The following is a 24,556-nucleotide window of genomic DNA, read 5'->3' on the forward strand; positions in this document are numbered from 1 at the left end:
TAGGAATGGCTGTTAATTATAGGGTAGGATTCAAATATTTAAAATATCGACACTAAAGCCACTTAGAAAATGTTAAAATCACCCTGACTCCAAACACAGAAAATATTTTATAAGCCTGGGTAAAGATATAAATTAAAACAACATAAAAGAAATAACAAAAGGTCATGATATTACTGCTTCCATGTATATGGATCACTAACAATAATATAAGTGGGCAAGAATCATTTGAAACCATCTTTGATGGTTACTAGAAAAAATAACTAGGGGCGCCTGGGTGGCTCAGTCGGTTAAACAGCTGACTTCGGCTCAGGTCATGATCTCGCGGTCTGTGAGTTCGAGCCCCGCGTCGGGCTCTGTGCTGACAGCTCAAAGCCTGGAGCCTGTTTCAGATTCTGTGTCTCCCTCTCTCTGCCCCTCCCCTGTTCATGCTCTGTCTCTCTCTGTCTCAAAAAAATAAATAAACGTTAAAAAAAAATTAAAAAAAAAAATAACTATGCATAGAAAAGCCCAGGGGTTTACATACAGTCATCCCAAATAATTGAAAGAAGAGAGACAGCTTTCCACCCTAAAAAGTTATAAATAATAAATTTGCTTTAGCAATTCTTTCCCCAACTCATCATATCTCAGAGGAAGACTAAGAGAACATGCCCCCTTGTCCGTCCAATGATTTATAGACATCTGTGACAAATGATCATTCAACCTCTTGAACACTTTTCAGTTTTAATTACTATACATGGCAATCCAGTCTACTGTTTGACATCTCTAATCATAAAACCATTCTTAAAACAACAACAATCAAAACAAGCATCCATGTAACTCCTACACTGGTTGAAGCCAACCTTTTAGAAAATTTATGTTAGCTCATCAAACACTTGAGATTCAAGTCTCAATATATTTCTCTCTCCAATACACTATCTCTAGCTGTTTTCAATGGCTGAGACCTACCTCATTATTATCCTGTTTACCAGTCACTCTTTGAAAATGGCATCCAGAAGTAAATACCTCAGATAAAGTCTAATTAGTTACAGGGCACAGTGAGACCAGTATTTATGATGAATCAAAAATCAAACTTTATTAATGCATACTAAATATGTCACATGAGAATTAGGCTTTTAGCAAGATACAGAAACAACGCAAAAGCCAAGTTATGAGCAGCCCTTCCAGAAACGATCATGGAAGAAAGATCGGTAGCATTCATACTAATCTCAATATAACTCTAAATACTCTAAACAACTTTACCACCAAACATCACATCCTTCTGCCCAAAAGTGGGTATTCAAAAGCTGAATCTTTATTTGTATACTTACCATGTTGTATATCTTTCATATCTAAGTGAAGGCTAGACATTAATATTCCAACTGCTTGTGACCTTTTGTTGCTTAATAACTTGACCACCTGCTCGAAGAAAGGAAAAGAGGGAAATGTTAATTTGAACTCCAGTGATATGCTTTACTACATGTTGTTTTGAATCCTAAATGAAAAACACATAACTTAAAGTCATTACTTTACTACCTTACTAAAGTATTCAAAACTGATTTGAACTTTTGTGTTTCATGACTTATACCTTCAAATCTTCCATTTTCACCCATAAGCCTCAATAGCATGCTGTTTGCTAGTCTTTTAAGAATGTGATCTGTCAACAAGTAAACTTTCTAATAGTTTAGAAGATTAGTTTCATCTCTGTGAAAAAAACAATTACACATTTGATAATTTGCAGCCTGAGATTTGAAGTGTTCCTTTTGTACTGCCGGGCCTTGAAACACGGGTCAACAAGTGAAAGATAAAATCTATACACAGAAAATCCATTTGATCAGACCCAAAATAGAGGCCAAAATAGAAAATGTGCTTTGATTCTAGTCTTTTAGGAAGCTCACTGCTTTACTGGCAGTCCCTCATGTTCTGCATTTGGCCCACATTGTGTGGAGAACTTTCCAACTAATTAATAGAGGAATACAAGAAGCAAATCCAAAGGGCTATGTCTGCTCAGTCTCTAATCTGGCTTTCTAGGGAGTCCTAAAGAGTCAATCAATGTGCACACCTCACAAGAAGTTTTCCCAAAATAAAGGTGGGCACATTGTTATTGGACATACACATTTAAAATATGTTTTTCAGACACCACTGATAAATCCTGATTATGAAACCATTATCCCAGGTCCTGATCTTGTGGAGGGCAGCAATTTCTATTTACTCTCTTGGTTTTGTTATAAATCTGCTTAGAAAAACACTGGAGGAAAAGGGAAAAAAAGGTTGTGGTCAGATTACCAGAAGTGACAGCTGCCCTAACAGCTATCACATTTGCTGACCTTGTCTTTCTTTTTGGTTTAAGTTGGGCCAATCAGTAAACTAATAAAATAATCGTGACCAGCTGTCACACAGAGTCACAAAGTAAAACAATATTCTTTCTTAATAGCAATAATAGCATTCTTGGTTCCCCAGCAGGGATGGGGGTGAGGAATAAAACAAAACACTTTCAGAAGGACCAACCACAAAACCCTCACTTCTGAAAGCTTTCCGTAGAAAGGAATAATACCCCACAAGAGACAGTGCTTCCTCAAAAGAATATATATGTATGTCTATGTACATATGTACACATACATATGTTATTCTCTTTATAATATTTATTTATTTTTGAGAGATAGAGACAGAGTGAGAGTGGGAGAAGATGAGAGAGAGAAGGAGACACAGAATCTGAAGCAGGCACCAGGCTCCGAGCTGTCAGCCCAGAGCCTGATGCAGGGCTCGAAGTCACGAACCGTAAGATCATGACCTGATTTTGATTCTCAATTTCTTCTCTAAACATTTTATTAATTTTCAGCTAAAATGTTAGCTTAGAACTTGAGTGTGAATCCACTCACACCCCCAAGTATTTCCATCAATAGTGTAATCTTCTTCAGAAGTGAACAGAAACATAATATCAGAAAAACAAAAGGCATGTTTTCTGTCCTCAAAAACACTTTCTAACTTCAGATAAATGCAGTCTGGGTCCCATCCATGACACTCTGACAAAATTAAGTGCATTTGAATCCATATGTCAGTTGACCTCACTGCAGTGCTGACAGCCTGATCACAACCTCCTAGGAAATACTCCATGGCTCCTGCCAGCCCTTCTCAGACCTTTTCAAGGTGAATTATTCTGATTTCACCTTAAATACTGGCATACTTCACAGCTCTGTTCTTAGCACTTTATTCTGTTCACTTTATACCTATGATTTCTCTTCTAGAGATGTACCTGCCCACACTTATAACTTCATTCTTGTAACTGTATCCCCAATTTTACACTATTCCACTTTCCTAACAGATATCTGCACATAACTTTCCATTGGATGTGTTTAAAACCAAACTCATCATCAGTTCCACTCCCAAACCATTCTATCTTCTCCTCTTTTATTCCATATGTTGCGATAAAGGTACCACCATTTTCCATCTACCTACTAAAGTTAGAAATCTAGAAATCAATCTAGACACTTACCTCTACTTCATCTGTATACTCTGGTCTCTTAACAAGTCCTGTCAATCATAACTCCTTTCATATCTTTGGAACCAACCCTTCCTTGTCAACTCTATTGTCAGCATTTATATCTATGTTATATCTCGCATAGATCAATGCAAAAATTTTTGAAGTAGTCTCCCAAATGTAGTACGATAGTTCTCAAAGTGTGTTCCCTGGACCAGCAGGCATGCTCATCACAACAATCACTCCGTGGCACACCTGAAAATCTGGGCATCAGATTTTCATAAACATGTACTTCAAAAAACCTTTTAAGTGATTCTAGAATCACTGATGACTCTCACTGCTTCCTGTCCATTCTTCAAACTGATTTCCAAGTACCATCTCTAAGAATGCTGATATTTGCATATCATTCCCTTGCTTTTTAAACCTGAGTGGCTCATGTTTACAGGTTAGTCTTTTTTTTTTTAATTTTTTAATGTTTATTTATTCTTGAGATACAGAGAGAGAGAGAGAGAGAGAGTGGGAGAGTTGCAGAGAGAGACAGAGAGAGAGAGAGAGAGAGAGAGAGAGAATCTGAAAGAGGCTCCAGGCTCTGAGCTGTCAGCACAGAGCCCGACACAGGGCTGGAAGTCATGGACTGTAAGATCATGACCTGAGCCGAAGTCAGAGGCTTAACTGACTGAGCCACCCAGGTGTCCCTACAGGTTAGTCTTTTGAAAGGTCATATAGACTTTCAGTCCATGAGCACAGAATATCCTTTATTTGTTTGTGTCATCTTCAATTTCTTTCACTAATTTTTTTGTCGTTTTCAGAGTATAGACTGGAAGAATTAATATTGTTAAAATGCCCATAACCTAAAGTAATCTACAGATTCAATGCAATCCCTATCAAAATACCAATAGAATTTCTCACAGAACCAGAACAAGTAATCCTAAAATTAGTATGGAATCACAAAAGACCCTGAGTAGCCAAACCAATCTTGAAAAAGAAAAACAAAACTGGAGATATCACAATCTCCAGGTTTCAAGACATACTACAAAGCTATAATAACCAAAACAGTATGGCACTGGCACTAAAACAGACACAAAGATCAGTGGAACAAAATATAAAATCTAGAAATAAACCCAAAATTGTATGGTCAATTAATCTATAATAAAGGAGGCAAGCATAGACAATGGGGAAAGATAGTCTCTTCAATAAATGGTGCCAGGAAAACTGGACAGCTACATGCAAAAGAATGAAGCTGGACAACTTTCTTACACCATGCAAAAGAATGAAGCTGGACAACTTTCTTACACCATAGACAAAAATAAACTCAAAGTGTATTAAGCACCTACATGTGAAACCTGAAACTATAAAGCTCCTAGAAAAACAACATAGGCAGTAATCTCTTTCACACGGGCCCTAGCAACATTTTTCTAGAAATGTCTTCTCTGGCAAGGGAAACAAAAGCAAAAATAAACTATTGGAACTGCACCCAAATAAAAAGCTTTTGCATATAAAGGAAATCATCAATAAAATGAAAAGACAATGTACTGAATTGTAGAAGATATGGGCAAATGGCATATCCAATAAGAGGCTAATATCCAAAATATATAAAGAACTTATATAACTCAACACCCATCATCATCATCATTAACATCTGATTAAGAAATGTTGGGGGGGGGTGTGCAGGGGGGCACCTGGGTGGCTCAGTCTGTTAAGCGTCCAACTTCGGCTCAGTTCATGATCTCATGGTTCGTGAGTTTGAGCCCTGCATTTGTCTCTGTGCTGACAGCTCGGAGCCTGGAGCCTGCTTCGGATTCTCTTTTTCCCTCTCTCCGTCCCTTCCCCACTCATGCTCTGTCTCTGTCTTAATAAACGTTAAAAAAAAATAAAAAAAGAAATGGGCAGGAAACCTAAATAGATATTTTTTCCAGAGAGAACATCCAGATGGTCAAGAGATACATGAAAAGATGTTCAACATCACTAATAATCAAAAAAATGCAAATCAAAACCACAATGAGATATCACCTCACACCTGTCAGAATGGCTAGTATGCAAAAGACAAGAAATAACAAGTGCTGGTGAGGATATGAAGAAAACAGAACTCATATGCACTGTTGGTGAGAATGTAAATTGGTGCAGCCACTGTGGGAAACAGTACTGAGCTTACTTAAAAAATTAAAAATAGGAATACCACATGATCTAGTAATTCAACTACTAGGTATTTACCCAAAGGAGATGAAAACACCAATCTGAAGAGACATATGCACCCCAATGTTTATTGCAGCATTGCTTACAACAGCCAAGATAAGGAAGCAATCCAAGTGTCTACCGATAGATGAATGGATAAAGAAGATGTTGTGTATACATTTAATGGAATATTACTCAGCCATTAAAAAGAATGAGATCTTGCCATTTTTGACAACATGGATGGACCTATAGGGGATTATTCTAGGTGAACTAAGAGAAAGAAAAATACCATATAATCTCACTTATATATGGAATCTAAAAAAGAAAACAAGTGAACAAACAAATATAGAAATAGACTCATAAACACAGAGAACACACTATTGATTCTCAGAGAGAAAGAAGGTGGAAGATTGGGATACAGAAGAGAAGTGGGAGATACAGGCTTCTTGTTACGGAATGAATAAATCATGAGAATAAAAGGTATAGAATAAAGAATATAGTCAATGATACTGTAACAGTGATGTATAGAGACAGATGGTAGCTATGCTTGTGGTGAGCATAGCATAACATATAAAGATGTTGAGTCACTATGTTGTACACCTGAAATTAATGTAACACTATGTGTCAACTATACTTCAATTAAAAAACAAAATAAAATATCACATAGACTGTGCACTTGCTTTTTGTTATAATTCAAACAAACTTACTACAAGCTGTATTTTACATTTAAATGCCTAAGATTACAGGTAGGAATAATAATTATCCATCATATTCTAGAAGGCATACACACAGGAGAGAATAGATGGCCAGAAGGATCGGTTCTACAGTTCCCTAGGGTGACTCAACCTTTTTATTACAAACCATAGTCTTTGTGTATCTTTTTTTTTTAAAGCCACCTGGATAACAAGAACCTGAAACCAGCAAACTAGAATGTTCTTAGAATCCAGTGACCACAGGTGCAATGGAGAAGATAGTGAACTCTTAGAAGATGGTCTCAGAAAACTTAGCTGAAAAATGGAAGATGCAGAATTAATAGATTTAGACCTACAAAGTTAGAACATATAGCCAGAGAAGGATTATTTTGAATCTATCTAAATTCACATCAGAATCAGTTAATATTTTTTTTGAGAGAGAGAGAGTGCACATGAGCAGGGGAGAGGAGCGGAGGGGAGAGAGAAAGAAACTTAAGCAGACTCTATGCTTGGCATGGAGCCCAAAACAGGTTCAATCCCACAACCCTGGGATCATGACCTGAGCCAAAACCAAGAGATGGACACTCAACTGACTGAACCACCCAGGCAACCCACGGCTAATATCCTTAAAAAAAGTTTTTATCTTAGATTACCCTGGGAGGCAGGACTGTGTAGAGGCTATGAACATGGGACTCTGGAAAATAATGTGGTATTTCTCAAACTTTAATATGCACATTAATTACCTAAAATATTTTTTTTAATGCCTATTCTGATTCTCATGCAGATTAGTTCTAGGAAGGGCTTTCTGAAAAAGCTACTCCAACATTGTAACATTTCAGTTCCCTCATCTAAAAAAATAACAGCACCATCAACTTTAAAAAGCTGCAGTGAGTATTCAGCATAATGTACTTGACACTCTTAGGAATAAACCTAGCAAATAGTGTAGTCACTACAATAGTAATAGCTATAAGAAGTTTAAATACTTAGGAAAGCATTTTATTTTATTATTTTTTTAAGTTTATTTTCAGAGAGAGAGACAGGGTGAGCGGGGGAGGAGCAGAGAGAGAGGGAGACAGAGAATCCCAAGCAGGCTTTGCACTGCCTGCACAGAGCCTGACACGGGACTTGAACCCATGAAACTGTGAGATCATGACATGAGCTGAAACCAAGAATCAGACTTCAACTGACTGAGCCACCCAGGAGCCTACTTAGGAAAGCATTTTTACACGGTTTCTCAGGCCACCTGGGTGACTCAGTTAGTTAAGTGTCCGACTCTTGGTTTCAGCTCAGGTCATGATCTCTTGGTTTGTGAGTCCGAGCCCCGCATTGGGCTCTGTGCTGACAGTGCAGAGCCTGCTGGGATTCTCTCTCTCCCTCTCTCTGCCCCTCCACTGTTCTCTCTCTCTCTCTCTCCAAATAAATAAATTTAATAAATAAATAGTTTCTCAAAAATAAAATATCTGTCAACTTTTCATTACTCAGTTTAAGTCTATAGGAGAATTAAAAATCTCTTCCTTCCATGTAATTTCCTAGGAAATCCAGACCTTTATTAGTTCAGACTAGTTTTCCAGTGGCATCAAAAGACCTCTCCATTAATCCTCTTCCTTAGCATTCTAAATGACCAATGGCACGTCTGCTCTGACCAGGTGCAATATTAGGTCATGGGAAGAGAACAAAGCCCCAGTCAAACTTTCAGAATCCTAGTATAGTTAATATAACTAGGCTGCATAACTACAAATGTGTTTTAAATTATTAATTAAGTTTTGGCCTGAATGATTATTGTATCAGCAGATACCATTGGTCCATTTCCACTGTCCACATTTTTTTTTTTTTTTTTTTTTAGTTTCTTCATTAAGTTATAAAGTAAGCCAGTACTGGAAACTTGTAGTAGAAGTATGATGATACAAGCAGCAAAGGTAACAAGGATGTGTTCACAAACATTTTTGTAGATTGTTAAACATTAATGTTTCTGTGTTATCTTGAACCCCCATTACCTGGCTGACTGTATGGAAATTTCTAAAAATGGCAGTGTCCCAGGATCCAGTAATCAAATTAATAGGTACACCAAAAGCCTAAGGTTGAGCATGACTTGCAATGAGAAATTCTGAAAACGACCCATTTTCACTAACTTGAGTTTTGTTTTCTTTCTCAACTTGAACCACCGTTCTGTGAAAATTGCAATAAAATGACAGAGAGAAGTCTTAGTCCCCACTTTATCTCTTCTTCCCACTGCCCACTCGCCTACCCTTCTCTCCTGGCAAAGGGAGGCAGGGAGAGCACAGGTGAGTCTGATAGGACCATACTGTACGTTGTTCAGGCTGTGTTCCACAAAGCTTACAGGGTGAGGGAGGGGAGCCAGCCAGCCCAAGGGAAGGGATAGCTTTCCCTAATTCTAACAAAGAACATCACAACGTTAATGGTAAGCTGCAACTCTGGGTCAGGATTCCAGCTCCATCACTGGCACATCCTTGGGCATCTTACTAAATCACTTTGATCCTCACGTCCTGATCTGAAAAATAGAGGGGCGCCTGGGTCGCACGGTCGGTTGAGCGTCCGACTTCAGCCAGGTCACGATCTCGCGGTCCGTGAGTTCGAGCCCCGCGTCAGGCTCTGGGCTGATGGCTCGGAGCCTGGAGCCTGTTTCCGATTCTGTGTCTCCCTCTCTCTCTGCCCCCCCCCCGTTCATGCTCTGTCTCTCTCTGTCCCAAAAATAAATAAAAAACGTTGAAAAAAAAATTAAAAAAAAAAAATAGAGGGCACACTTGATAAACAGGTTGATAGGAGGATTATGGCAGATATAAAGCAGTGCTACTCAAATCGAGATCCCAGGCTACCGCCAAGTCCTGTGTGTTACCTGCCCAGTAAGAAAGAAATACGTATAGAAATTGAGAGCAAGTACTAGAAATTTTACAGCCATATTATGGAGGGATGTTCTAGCAACTGAATCTAGACTTTTTTTTATGTCTTTCTTTGGGCTTTTCTTTTTTTTTTTTAATATGAAATTTATTGTCAAGTTGGTTTCCATACAACACCCAGTGCTCATCACAACAGGTGCCCTCCTCAATACCCATCACCCACCCCCCTCTCTCCCACTCCCCCATCAACCCTCAGTTTGTTCTCAGCTTTTAGGAGTCTCTTATGGTTTGGCTCCCTCCCTCTCTAACTTTTTTTTTCCTTCCCATCCCCCATGGTCTTCTGTTAAGTTTCTCAGGATCCACATAAGAGTGAAAACATATGGTATCCGTCTTTCTCTGTATGACTTATTTCACTTAGCATAACACTCTCCAGTTCCATCCACGTTGCTACAAAAGGCCATATTTCATTCTTTCTCATTGCCACGTAGTATTCCATTGTGTACGTAAACCACAATTTCTTTATCCATTCATCAGTTGATGGACATTTAGGCTCTTTCCATAATTTGGCTATTGTTGAAAATGCTGCCATAAACATTGGGGTACAAGTGCCCCTATACATCAGTACTCCTGTATCCCTTGGGCAAATTCCTAGCAGTGCTACTGCTGGGTCATAGGGTAGATCCATTTTTAATTTTTTGAGGAACCTCCACACTGTTTTCCAGAGTGGCTGCACCAGTTTGCATTCCCACCAACAGTGCAAGAGGGTTCCCGTTTCTCCACATCCTCTCCAGCATCCATAGTCTCCTGATTTGTTCATTTTAGCCACTCTGACTGGCATGAGACTGGTATCTGAGTGTGGTTTTGACTTGTATTTCCCTGATGAGGAGTGACATTGAGCATCTTTTCATGTGCCTGTTGGCCATCTGAATGTCTTCTTTAGAATCCCAATCAAAATTGCACCAGCATTCTTCTCAAAGCTAGAACAAGCAATCCTAAAAATTGTATGGAACCACAAAGACCCCAAGTAGCCAAAGTAATATTGAAGAAGAAAACCAAAGCAGAAGGCATCACAATCCCAGACTTTAGCCTCTATTACAAAGCTGTAATCATCAAGACAGCATGGTATTGGCACAAAAACAGACACATAGACCAATGGAATAGAATAGAAACCCCAGAACTAGACCCACAAAAGTATGGCCAACTAATCTTTGACAAAGCAGGAAAGAATATCCAATGAAAAAAAGACAGTCTTGTTAACAAATGGTGCTGGGAAAATTGGACAGCAACATGCAGAAGATTGAAACTAGACCACTTTCTTACACCATTCACAAAAATAAACTCAAAATGGATGCAGGACCTGAATGTGAGACAGGAAACCATCAAAACCCTAAAGGAGAAAGCAGGAAAAAACCTCTCCAACCTCAGTCGCAGCAATTTCTTACTCGACACATCTCCAAAGGCAAGGGAATTAAAAGCAAAAATGAACTATTGGGACCTCTTAAAGATAAAAACTTCTGCACTGCAAAGGAAACAATCAAGAAAACTAAAAGGCAACCAACGGAATGGTAAAAGATATTTGCAAATGACATATTGGACAAAGGGCTAGCTAGTATCCAAAATCTATAAAGAACTCACCAAACTCTTTGGGCTTTTCTAATTTCATTTCTGTAGTAATTCATATATAATGTATTTTACAAAAGTATCAAAACATAATGGTTTGGGGATTTAAAAACTGGTCCTTTACTAGGACAGCTTGAAGTAAGTATGCTTGGGCAAAGCCCTGCCCCAGGACAAAGGACAGTACTTAGGTGCTACAGACTGTTTGTGTACCCCAAAACATATGTGGAAGCCTGATGATCAATGTGATAGTATTTGGATGTGGAGCCTGAGGGTGGTGATTAGGTCTTAAGACTAGAACTCTCATAAATGGGATTCATGCCCTTATAAAAGAGGACTCAAAGAGACCCTTCATCCCTTCTGCCTAGTAGAGTCGCAGCAGAAAGGTGGCTGTCAGGAAGAGGGCTCCACCCCAAATAATGAATCTGCCAGTGCCTTGATCTTGGACTTCCCAGACTGCAGAACTGTGAGAAATAAATCTCTGTTGCTCATTAGCCACAAGTCTATGATATTCTGTTACAGCAGCCTGACTGGACTAAAGCACTGGGAAAGTAAGGCCAGAATGATAAGAAGACTTTGACCCAAAATCTACTCATAATTCCCCATATTTCCCCCTGAAACTTCAGGGTAAAGACAGAAGCATAATTATCAGTGAGAATGTAGGATCTCAGTGGTCCCCAGATGAAGATCATTTTATTTTTCTGCCTCTGCCCACATCATCCTGGGCACAGTTGAAAAACCCATGTTGCTGGTAAAGGAATAGCTGTCTTACTTTTAAGACATCCAAGGTGAGGGGCACCTTGGTGGCTCAGCTGGTTAAGCATCTGACTCTTGATTTTGGCTAAGGTCATGACCTCATGGTTCATGGGATGGAGCCCCACGTGCTGATAGCACAGAGCCTGCTTGGGATTCTCTCTCTCTCCCTTTCTTTCTCCACCCCTCCCCTGCTCACTCTTTCACTCCCAAAATAAAGAAATAAACTTAAAAAAAAGACATCCAAGTCAAAAAGTAAAGCAATGGAATATTAATTCACTAAACATTATTATTAGCATTAGTGCCCAGTATAACTCCCACACTTAAAATTAAGGACAAATCCTTAATGAACTCCTTAATGATAGACTTGCAATCAACACATTCATGTCAACATTAGAATAAGCAGAGAACAAAAATGATTGATGAATTCTCCAGAACCATGCTATCCAATACTGAATTATTGAACTAGCTCTTATAGCTAGTTGGGTACTTGAAAGTTTGTTTGTTTGTTTTAATTTTCATTTTGCCTATCTCTCTACACTTTTTTTTTTAAGGAGGCCCAGTGTGGAGCCCAACGCAGGACTTAAACTCATGACCCTGAGATCAAGAACTGAGCCCGGACCAAGAGTCTGATGCTTAATGACTGAGCCACCTAGGCACCCCTCTCTCTATGTTTTTTTTTTTTTTAATATGGCTACTAGAAAATTGAAAATTGTATACGTGCCTTGCATTATATTTCTATTGGGCAGCACTGATCAATAAGATCTAACAAATTCAGACAAATTACTAAACCCATTTAGCTTGGACCTAGATTTCTTTTTTATCAAGTTCAAAAATAAAGGGAGCTAAAGATAACATCTGTGTCAAAGGTTCCTTGGCTATTGAATAAGTCTCACTTCCAGGTCAGTTAAAACAAAAACAGAAACAAAAACAAAACACCACATGCCAGATTTGTTCCCTATTAGATAGTGTAAGCAAAACAGGTCAAAAGTATACTTTGAGGGAATGACATGACCCAGATGCCAGAATATGAGGCCCCTGAATGAGTTTAGGAAGATTCTTCTTTCCACCACACAATACTCCAGAAAATTGAAACACCACATATTCAAAATCCTTTCCTTTTAGAATGGATATGAACCTTCCAATTGTAGTGTATACTACTGGTTGATTATTAAAAAATCTAACCTAAGTGAAGCTATTTATAGAAATTAAAGTTTTGGTGTTTTGGGATTTTTTGTTTTTTGTGTTTTTTTTTTTTTTTTTAGTGCTTACAGAACTTGTCTGATCTGTTTTCAAGTGTCAATTTCCCCATTGAAATAGTAGTTAGTAAATAGGCCAGCATAATATCTTCCCTCACACACAACCAGGCAGTTTCTTGAACATATTTCCATACTTTCAACATAACCTTTCCTTTACTAAATGTGTTCTAAACAATGTCCTTCTGCAACAGACCAGATTTCTTTTGTAGACTAGCCCATCTTATCTGAGGCTCTAAATGGAGCCTAATGTTGGCAAGCTACACATCTTAGCTGAAATTTTTGTTCTGTTCAATAGTCAGCTCTCTCCCCTCATACTCTTGGCTTGGTCCCAACATCTTTTATTTTTGTCTTCCTTAATTTTTTATCATTTCCGGAATATGTCATGTTTCTCTTCCTGCCTCAGGAAACAATATTTTGCAGTGTATTTGGATGGTTATTTCTCCAATTATTTCCCTGGATTCTTTGTCCACTTCCTACCACCGAACCTGCACGCACTGCAAATCCTCCCTATTGTCTTCTTTTTATTTGTTTATTTGTTTGTTTGTTTTGCTTTGTTTTGTTTTGTTTTCATTGCTTTCTTCTCTTGTCTAACAAGTACAACCATGGTCCTTGGAAGGGCCTCACATATTTATATTGCATGGATGGTTCACAGTTCTGACTACTAGTCTACGTCTTCAATTACCTCCTGTTCACTTCCACTTGGAGGCCTGCCCTCCTTCTACAACTCAGCATGACCAAATTCTAAGCACATTGATTCAACAAAACTAAGGACCTCTGCAGCAGGTCCCATGTTTAAGAACTTATGCCACAAAATCCTCTTGATTATTTAGCAATAGAACTTCTGAGTTTTAGTGATTACATGGCTGGCCAGCTAACACAGCATTTTTCACAGCCTACTTTATACCTAGGTATAGCCATGTGACCAAGGCAATGCAGAGAACAATAGGGCACTGCCGTAAAAAGGAATCTCTTGGGGCTCTTGGGTGGCTCAGTCAGTTAAGCATCTGACTTCTGCTCAGGGCATGATATCCTGGCTTGTGAGTTCAAGCCCTGTGTTGAGCTCTGTGCTGACAGCTCAGAGCTGGAGACTGCTTCAGATTCTGTGTCTCCTTCTTTCTCTGCCCCTCCCCCACTCATGCTCTATCTCTTTCTCTCTCTCTCAAAAATAAATATTTTTTAAAAAGGAACCTCTTTGCTCTCTACTTCCTATTTTCTTCTTGAATTCTGTTTTAAGGCAGAGTTAAGGAAATAAGCCATCTTCAACCATAATATACCCTAGGGGAAGTGAAGCAACAAAGGAGCTTGGAAATCGATCTCTGGACAACCTAGTGGAATCAAGTGACTCTACCTGCCCAGACATTTCTGTATAGAGGGAAATGAACTTTCCACCTTTTATAGGTCACAGTAGATGCGGCCAAACCAATATATATTTTTTTATTCTTAATTTTATTTTTTTGCCAAACCAATATTTTAACTAAGGCATCCACTGAGTATAGGCATTCTACTAAACATCAGGGCAAATGCACAGACCAAGGAGATGAAGGAATTAATCATCCTCTGTTCAACTAGCTCTATTCTACAACCCTTGTATTCAGTCAGGGGTACCACCAGCCTGACATCAGTATGGAGACCTTTGACCCATTTCTCCTCTGCATTTCCATATCCAGTCATACATCAAAGTCCACTGATGTTTCCTTATCTTACCTTCCTCTCTTCAACTACCATCACCCTGGTGCAAGTTCTTTTTACCTCCTCACACAGTATGGGAGCTTCCTGCTTCCAAGTCCTTTGTCCTGCTTTTAGACCACCACCCCATAAAGGCTGCTTTCACCACACCATCCTCTTACCCTTATTTCTCTGCTCTATTTTTCATTGTCAAAATGACAGATTACTCCCTGGGCAGAATGTTCAAGTATCATTCCCCAAGGCCACCTTTCTAAACCTCCTCCCATCTCTCATACAAGTCTTACCAGGGCTGAATTAGGACCCTCTTCTTTAGTATCATAAGACTGTATGTTTCCCTACTGTAATATACACACCATAAAGTAGTTGTTGAGGTAATTCTCACTACAATGCGAGCATCTCCAGACAGAAGCTGTCCAATTGTATGCTTCAGTCCCAACAATGATGGATACACTGAGGGCATTCATGCAGGGCAGGGCACGTCTGTTGAATAAGTGAGCCTTGTCTAAAACACTTTGCTTATTTCTGAAGCCCTCCCACTCCCTAATCTTGAAAAACAGTTTCCAGTGGCACCTGGGTGGCTCAGTTAAGCATCCGACTATGGATTTTGGCTCAGGTCATGATCTCATGGCTCATGAGTTCAAGCCTCACATTGGGCTCTGTGCTGACAGCATGGAGATTGTTTGGGATTCTCTCTCTCTCCCTCTTTCTGTCTGCCTCCTACGCTCATACACATGCATGTGCTCTCTCTCAAAATAAACAAATAAACTTAAAAAAATAGTTTCCACCCTTACTAGACATCAGAATGACCTAGGAAGTTTCTTAAATAAAGGTTCCCACTTTCCATTTTGAAAAGTCATTTTTCTCTAGAATAAAGCCCTGGAATATACATTCTCTTAAAAACTCCACAGCTAATGGTGATGCAACTCTAGAGAAGTATTCAAATACTTGCTGATTTAGTTGTGATTCTACAATGAAACTCAAGTCCAGGATTGAAAGATAAGAATTTATATAATTTGATTCAGAGTCATGTTAAGACACAGTAGAAAGCCAATGTGAAGTATATATATTATGTAACACAAACCACATTTAAATGATTATTTAATCAGTCCACAACGTTGTTTGTTATGAATTCAGAACTTTTAGAAAAGTATTTTATCTAGTATTCCATGTGACATAAATAATGAAGCTGATGTATCAAAGGTCTAAACATTAAATATCCAACAAATAGACAACCTGAAGTTGCAGTTTCTAATAATCCATTGAAATCACACACGAAAGAAAGAAACTAAATAACTTGCTCACAGTCTAAATGCAGAGTCACAGCAAGGGTTTTGTTTCCTAATTCCTAGTCAGGGAGAGTGCATTGCTTTCCTCTGAAACGGTTTGTCAGGATCTTGCTGGAAACTGATATTAGATTAGAGGGATAAATGGCCAGATCCAATAAGGCAAATCCTTCTCTGAGTAGGGTAAGATAAGAAGAGTCAACTGCAGAGATTAGGTAGAGGTAAATTCCAAAGCAGAATTATAGAATGTAAAAATCGCTGTTTCACACAGATATTAGAGCACAAGTCAGTATATCAAGTGGTAGGCAACCCACTCAAGAACAGATACAAAAAATATCCAAGAATGCTATGATGAGAAAGTAACAAGAGAATAGAAGAAAACAGTAAAACAGTAAAAACTGCACCAAAAGCTTAAGAATAGAAGGAGATTCTGAGAGAGTATAATTCCCAGGCTCAGAATTTCTAACAATTTGAAATGTGTGGAGGTAAGAAATCTGTATTTCAGTCCATGCCTTTGCTTAAATTAGCAGCTATATAACTTTGAACAAGTTCTTTATCCAAACAAAGGATCTCAATTTCCCTATATGTAGAATATAGTTAATAATCCATATGCAATATTCCAATAATTTATGGCAATCAAATACACAACATGAAATATTTTAAAGTATAAAACATGTAGCAAATACAAGGTATTGGTGTTAATTAAATAATTCAATAAGTAGCAATTATATTTTATAATGCTATAAAAAGCACTTGAGCTTATTCCAAGAGAAAAAAAACAAGCAATAATAGTAAGTCATAAGGAATAAACCAAATAAAGTTTGGTAAACTCTAGAATTAAAAGAGAACAATCCACGCATTGGCTAATCCCCACCCCCTAGCAAATTTACAAAGTGTTGTTTCACTAAAAATTCTTTAGGTATACTGTTGGTCATCTCATAACTTTGATATGAATTCAGTTTTCTTACTTTGGAAAGATACGGTCATCTCTAGATTTTTGATGCAATGAGAATCAGGAACCAAGAGACTTTTCTGTACTGTCTGATACTATTTGATGAAAACAGCAAACATCTTCAATCTTAACTAGTCTGCACTCAAAAGTAAAGAATGCTCATGTGGGATTTTGCAGAGCAAGAGGTTATCAGGGATTTTTTAGCCCACGTACACAAGCAAGGAGGACTGCAGTCTTATTTACACTACCACCTTCTCCTCTTCTGATTACTGTTAAGCCTCAGGGCAGGGTGGCCAGCCTCACAGACATCCAACAGCATTCCAAGGCACTGCAGACCAGAGGGAGGTATTGACACTGACCATGCCCAGGAGTGATATCTCCAGACTATCTGGTTGGCACCAGACAATCCTGTCTACTTGGGCAGCTTCAGCACAGTCTGGGAAACAAAGCAGGTACAGTTTGCTAATTGGGGAGATATCTGAATCCCTCACTGATCAAGAATCTAGAAGTCAACCTTGAAAATAAAGCATAGTCTACTCTGATAGTGTTTACCTGCTTCTTAACTTAGTCCTGAATGAGTCTCTTGGCCTAGGTGCCAAACTACAGTTTAGGTGAGAGCTACCTGCTTTGCCAGACCTGCTTGTGGGTCTGAGTCAACCTCAGAAGGGGACTGATAGCTGCACAATTTGGTAAGGTTACCAGTAGGAACCTATGTGTGCTATCCCAGTCTGTCAACATCTCTCACTTGATTGTCTTCATACACATTTTAGACTTGAGTTTAAAAAGCTGTGTTTCCTGGTTCTAATATAATCTGAATGCTGTTCCTCAACGAAATGGGTTAACTGTTTCAACCTCTCCTGGCACCAGCTTCCTGGTTTCTGCTTTTATTCTCATTTAGTCCAAGATCCTAACACCAGTCTCCGGGTCCCATATCCTAGGCTGTCCCAACTATAAGTATGTGGGACATCTCACCAAATGAAAACTACTCTCTACCTGGATCTCCATGGTTTCTCAATAATGATATCTCACTCTGCCATCTTTTGCCATTTGTACACCAGTATGAGTCATAATATCAGAAATGAAGTCAAACACAAAATATATCATTAAAAACAGCAAATGTGTGTTACATAAAAGTAATTTGATAAACTCTAAGAGATATGCGTCATTCCTTGTTTTGACAAAGGTGTTCTCAAATAGTGGTGTCTACCTAACCTACAAGATCAGTCACATTTACCCACTCAGGTTGACTCTTCTCTCCTGCACCTTAGAATGCAGGCAGGTAAAGAAGAGGAACAGAGCCATAGACCTGTGCTAAATAAATTCAAGTTGAATGAAGTAATTAAACATTCCAAAAGCTTGGTGTATTCAAATCACATCTGCCAAAATAATAACTATCATGTATTGATCCACAGAAGAAGAAAGCAATGTTCATATATTGCCAAAAGATCCACAACAACATGGGACAGGCTGGAATTTCCATTCAGCTCTGCCTGACTCCAAAGCGCACCCGTTGCCCCTGCTCTCAGCCCCTTCAGACACACACACACATACAAACACACACACACACACACACACACACACACACACACACACACACTTTACAGCACCCCTGATAGCAGAGCATCACAGTACAAGAATCCACTAACAATAAAACAAAGGAAAATTTTGGGCTTTTTATTTTTTGTTAAAGGGATAAATTTAAAAGAATTAGAGATGCCTGGGTAGCTCAGTCAGTTAAGCGTCTGACTCTTGATTTCGGTTCAGGTCATAATCTCATGGTTCGTGAGAGCAAGCTCTGTGTGGGGCTTTGCACTGACAGCTCAGAGACTGCTCGGGATTTTCTCTCTGCCTGCCGCCCCACGCCCCCCCCCCCCCCCCCCCTGCGTGTGTCTCTCTCTGAAAAATAAACACTAAAAAATGTTTTTAATAAAAAAATAAAAATAAATAAATAAGGGCGTCTGGGTGACTCAGTCAGTTAAGCCTCCAACTTCAGCTCAGGTCATGATCTCGCAGTTTGTGAGTTCGAGCCCCGCGTCGGGCTCTGTTCTGACAACTCAGAGCCTGAAGCTTGCTTTGGATTCTGTGTCTCCCTATCTCCGTTCCTCCCCTGCTCATGTTCTGTCTGGCTCTATTGCTCAAAAATAAATGTGAAAATTTTTGGAAAAATAAATAAATACATAAATGAATGAGAAATTCAATTCCTTACTTATTATCTCAACTTCTTTCTTAAATTACACTAAAGCATTTACGATCATGTTGACTAGCAAAACAATAAAACAGACAAACAACAACAACAAAAACAGTCTAAAGTGATCCTAAGCAAATTAATGGGAAAAATGGCATAAGGTTAAATTTTAATAAAATGTTTATTCTAATAGGTTACATTTCCAAATTTCACATTTCATTTAAAAAATACTATAGTAACATGGAATAAAATGTTGAAATAAATAACATTATGCTCTTCAAATAAAGTACTTTTCTAATTAAAACCAACTACTATAAATCCCCATCTCTCTCCTCCTTCTTAAACACAGAGAAGACATACAGAGATGTTTAAAGTCCTTCGATTAAAACACACACGCGCGCACACGCACACACAATCTTCTCTTGTATATTCTTTGGACACAGCCTTTTGCCACTGTAGCTTGTTCTGTCATGTAGACTGTATGAAAGATATAATTTATCCCTTCGCCATTTCAAATATCTTGGTGACCAAAAAAACAATGTTTCATCTCTCTGATAGGATGCAAGTCCTGTGGAATTGTATTTTTCTCTCCAAAATTCCTTCAAAATATCTGGTTTTAGATCTTTAAATGTTAATGACTTTAATACTATGTTTTTAGCATTTAAAACTTACTGGGAACCCTTACAGGCTAGGCTTAGAATTAAAATAGCAAAAATGAATAAATAAATTGTGAGTACCTCTAAATGTTTCCTAGTATTACTAAAAATATTTGGATATTGAATGGGTCTGCAGAATATGGACATCAACATCTCATTTCATATTTCAGTATTATCAACGGGTGATGTTAGTTATCACAAATGAAAAATACAGCACAAGTAAAATCATGCTAATAATAAACCGAAATGAATAAAAGACTTGTTGAAACCATTTTCACATTTATTATTATATTATAGCAACTATATTGAGAGAACACTACTTGCCATATAATAATAAAGGGCTTTATGCTGTTGACTCTTATAATCACTGCAAAAACCCAGTGAGGCAGTGACTACTAGTGTCCACATTTCACAACTGGTATTGGTGTATTCAAATCTACAGACTACAATCTACAGACAGTAGCAGCATGTGTACTCAGGTGGTCAGGCTCAAGTCTGCCCTCTGAGTCATTCTCCCACCTGGAACCTTCCATATGGAGAGCACACTTTCTGCCAAGGAATTTCACACACTGCACCTCAGCTTCCCACAACTTTGTCAATATCCTGTGTTAGCATATACAATTAAGGACAGATAAAACATAACGGGGATAAATTTATTTTTCTAATTATTAGCTAAAAATCAAAGCTTAGACCAAAACCCTGTCTGAATATTCTATGTATTACTCAATTTCAGGCAAAACATGAAAAACAAACAAAAGCCAAAATAGCTCACTTCCTTAGTACTATAACAACAATATGCCAGAGATAAATTTAGATTAAAAGTGTTATAAGGAAGAAGTTAAATATTCAGGAGATTAATGACTACCGAGCATAAGCTTATTGAGTACAATCACATAATAAACTTTTAATTTTTCAGTGAATGTTATTCAGTTTCTGACCTATTTAGGCATCCTGCTTTTCTTCCTATCTTTTAGCCATTGGCAATGACATTACTTTCTGGCCCTGACGGAAAGACAAAACTTGATTTCTGGCTCTATCCACTGAGTATCATGGTGCTTTTAGCAGTGTGAAAACGTGTAAGAGTGAAAACTGCACTTGAGCCCTACCCCATGGAGGAACACATTTCCAGCTTTCTTACAAGTGTACAATCTTTATTTTTGGAAATGACATATTGAGTAAGCAACTGGCTAATTTTCCAAAGACCTCCCAGAGTTTGGAAGTAAAAGAGCGATAAACATTGACTTGTCACTGAGCTAATTTATGATGTTCATTTTTAGAGAATAAAAGTTTCAATATGTGATTTTAAGCCTTTACAGACCAATGGTCTTCTTTTTGATGGCACCATTTTGAGGGACTGTATGTTACCATTTTCCCTTTCTTCAACAATTCCATTTAAAGAAACCTATACTATACTAAATAATTGTCACATTCTCACAGAACAATAGTCAAATTTATTATTCTTTTCCCTGGAGACATCCTCCAACTCTCTTGTCCCCTAAGTCTCAAGTTAGTGCTTTGTTGTTCAAGAAAGCGTCTTCTAAGGTGGCTACCATTTAAACAAAATTTTATATTGCTATTAAGTTATAACAATAGTAAAGTGAACAATAATAAATGTGATACTTTAATTAATTTTTGCACATGAATATACTCTTGTAATCATCCTTCAGATCACTATATAGAACAGTATCAGTATTCCTGAAGACTCCATTCATGCCTCTTTCCTATCAATCCTTCTTCCAAAATACCATTCTGACTTCTATAGCCATAGATTATTGTTGTCTGTTCTTGAACATCATATAAATGGAAACATATCGCTTATATTGGCTTTGTCTATGAAATCCATCAATGTTGCTAAGCATAATGAAAGACTGTTATTTTTCATTGTTTAATACTATTCTTGTGTGTAGTTAAACCACAATTTATTCTTCCATTCTAATATTGATACATATATGAAAAGTTTTCAGTTTAGAGCTTTTACAAATTACATGCAATTTCATGCTATTACAAATTACATGCATTTTCATGGACATATGAACTGATTTCTCTTGGATATATACCCACAGAAGCAAGACTACTGGGTCACAGTGTATATATTGAGTTTTAGTGTTTACTACAATTAGTTTTCCAGAGCGGTTGTACTTTCTTCAAAGTTCAGTAGACTAATAAAATGAAAAACCAAAACTTCATTCTTTTCAGTAATTTTCTTTACACAGTTATGATAAAATTATTAAATATCTCAGAATGAGGGGCACCTGGGTGGCTCAGTCGGTTGAGCGTCCGGACATGATCTCCCTGTCCATGGGTTCGAGCTCTGCATCGGGCTCTGTGATTACACCTCAGAGCCTGGAGACTCTTTCAGATTCTGTCTCCCTCTCTCTGCCCCTCCCCCACTCATGCTCACTCTCTCTCTCTCGCTCTTTCTCTCCCTCTGTCAAAAACAAATAAACATTAAAAATATTTTTAAAAATATCTCAGAATGAAATTTATTTAATCACAAGATTAATTAAGCCACTCAGGAGCCTATCAATCAGTTAAGTGTTTTGGAAAGCTGTTACACATGTCAATGAGTCCAACACGACATCTACAGAAATGCATACATTAAGAACAGATACACTAATTTATATGTACACCAAATAAGTTTTAATTCCTTTACCCATGACTATTGCTGAACCTTTAGAAGCAGTAGATATAAAAATACAGTGTTAGATGTATTTCAAATGTCCATAAATACAACCATAAAATAAATTCAACACTATAATCAGCTACATAAAGATGTTTGTATGGAAACCAATTTGACAATAAATTATATTTAAAAAAAGTAATTTTGAATGATCAGTAAGTATGCAAGCATTCTTGGAAAGTATGACTCGCAAATGTTTATTTCTGGATTGGATTTTTCCAGCCAGCTCATAGTGCTTCCATCCTAGAATCTGTGGGTAACATTTTCATAGAAGACAAGTCAAATCAAATTAATCACAACTAAGAAACTAAGTCAAATCAAAAGAAAAAAGAAGCAAATCATCTTTTTTAAAAAAGATTCATTCAAAAGTCAAATAAAAGCAATATCAGAATCAGAGGTTATTTGGGTTATGAGTTTGTTTCTCTCAGCTCAGCATTATTCTCTTGAGTTTTGGGCAGCAAGAAGGCAAACAGACTCAAGTATGTACATAGAGATTTCCATACATATAACTGAACTCTGTCCCTCTCTCAAAACTCAGTCTTATTCTGCACTCCTTGTTCTACCTTGCAAAGCTGAAGTGCTAAGCTCAGTGCTTAGAGCATTGTCTAAATTAAGCATGGAGTGACTTAATGGAATCTCTGGATACCTAACTGCTCCTATGAGATTCCCTTTTATCACTACACAATGACTCAGTCTCTGTCCTAGTCTGGAAGTGACTCCATCCCCTGGCCTTTATTCTACTTCTAAAAATCCAAGGAAGGGAAAGATACTGAAAATGCACAGCAATAAACATACAATTCCCCAGGGCAGGAAACTGATAATGGGAAAAAGATCCACATGCATCAAAACACATGGTCTGTACGAAAGAGTAAGGTGAGACACCAGCAGGTAATATCCATAGCTAAGCCAAGACTGACCTAAACAACAGGGAGTAGGGCTCTTATAAAAATCTCTGAACATTTTCTAAGTTGGTGGCAACTCAACTGACTATACCTGTTAATTATCTGTTCAAGAATTTCAATAGAGACCATCAGAAGTCAACTAAATGAATTAACTCTTATAACAACAAAATTGTTACTACAGCCTTCAAACCGTTTTGTTTTGTTTTGTTTTGTTTTGTTTTGTTTTGTTTTAGGAGGCAAGAGGTAGAAATATAACTGGAGAACCCAAGATCCAAATCCTAGCCTCTTCCATGATTGGTCCAATTTGTCTGAAAGAGTATACATAGCTACTTATAGTGAAGGCAATACTGAATTTGCTGAAGACATGGTAAGGACTTTCATGTCTTTGAACTTTCTTAAGGCACTTCCATGAAAACCTAAGCCCAAGATGGCAAACAAGAGGAAAATGAAGCCCCTGAAAGAAACCCCAAATGCAATTTAATTTATATATGATCTTTGGTCAAAAAGTCTAGGATTAGGAAACATATCATGGGTAAGACTGGTAATGGGACCCATACCATGGAGAATCTTATTGTATGCAGTTAAAGGCATTCTCTAAAGAGAATGGATGTTGCTAGTGAGGGGATAGAAAAATCCATTTGTAGGTAGTCGCCTGAAAGGAAACTGTTCATCTACCAATGGAACTAAGTGAATGAAAGAACAGAAGCCATGCAAAACAAAACAAAACCAAACAAAACCAGTAACACTCAACATAATCTTGTGTCGAACTTTCACAGTAGATCACTCATGGACCAAATTTTCTGGAGCATGAATCATAAACCCACATCCTTTATGTCTACCCCATTAAGGGAAACAGAGGGATCTCTCACATAACATAGTAGATATGAATAGCCTACAGTATTAAAAATTATAAACCTTTTTTAAAAAAAAAACCAGATATATGAATAATCAGGAGTGACCAATGAGTAAGTTGCCAAACTTCCTGAGTGGTATTCTTTCTGACATCCCTCATTGGACATTGGGGTAGGGGGATGAGAATAGAAAGGGGCTCTTATTCTCAGAGGTATCAGGCAACTTCTACCACCTGAACACAGGAAAATCTTGAGGTTCACTGATGCAAGACTAGGTATTTAACAAATGAATAACTGATCTAAATAAAAAGATACTTTTAAAAGAAAAGCAGGGATGCCTGGGTGGCTCAGCTAGTTAAACATCCAACTCTTGATTTCAGCTCAGGCCCTTATCTCACAGTTCATGAGATCCAGCTCCTCATCAGGCTCCGTGCTGACAGCACGGAGCTTGCTTGGTATTCTGTTTCTCTGCCCCTATCCTGCTTATGCACACATACATGTGCACTCTCGAGAGAAAGAAAGAAAGAAAGAAAGAAAGAAAGAAAGAAAGAAAGAAAGA

General features: G+C 37.9%; 1 protein-coding gene across 1 annotated transcript in view; it reads right to left on the reverse strand.

Annotated features, from left to right (window-relative positions):
- The window catches only part of FMN2 (formin 2), a 346,387-nt gene that overhangs the window by 199,831 nt on the left and 122,000 nt on the right, over positions 1-24,556 (reverse strand). The window contains 1 exon segment of the mRNA XM_049635319.1: positions 1,308-1,395. Coding sequence (XP_049491276.1) covers positions 1,308-1,395 — 88 coding nt within the window.

The sequence above is a fragment of the Panthera uncia genome, chromosome F1, assembly GCF_023721935.1.
Source record: "Panthera uncia isolate 11264 chromosome F1, Puncia_PCG_1.0, whole genome shotgun sequence".
NCBI classification, from domain to species: domain Eukaryota; kingdom Metazoa; phylum Chordata; class Mammalia; order Carnivora; family Felidae; genus Panthera; species Panthera uncia.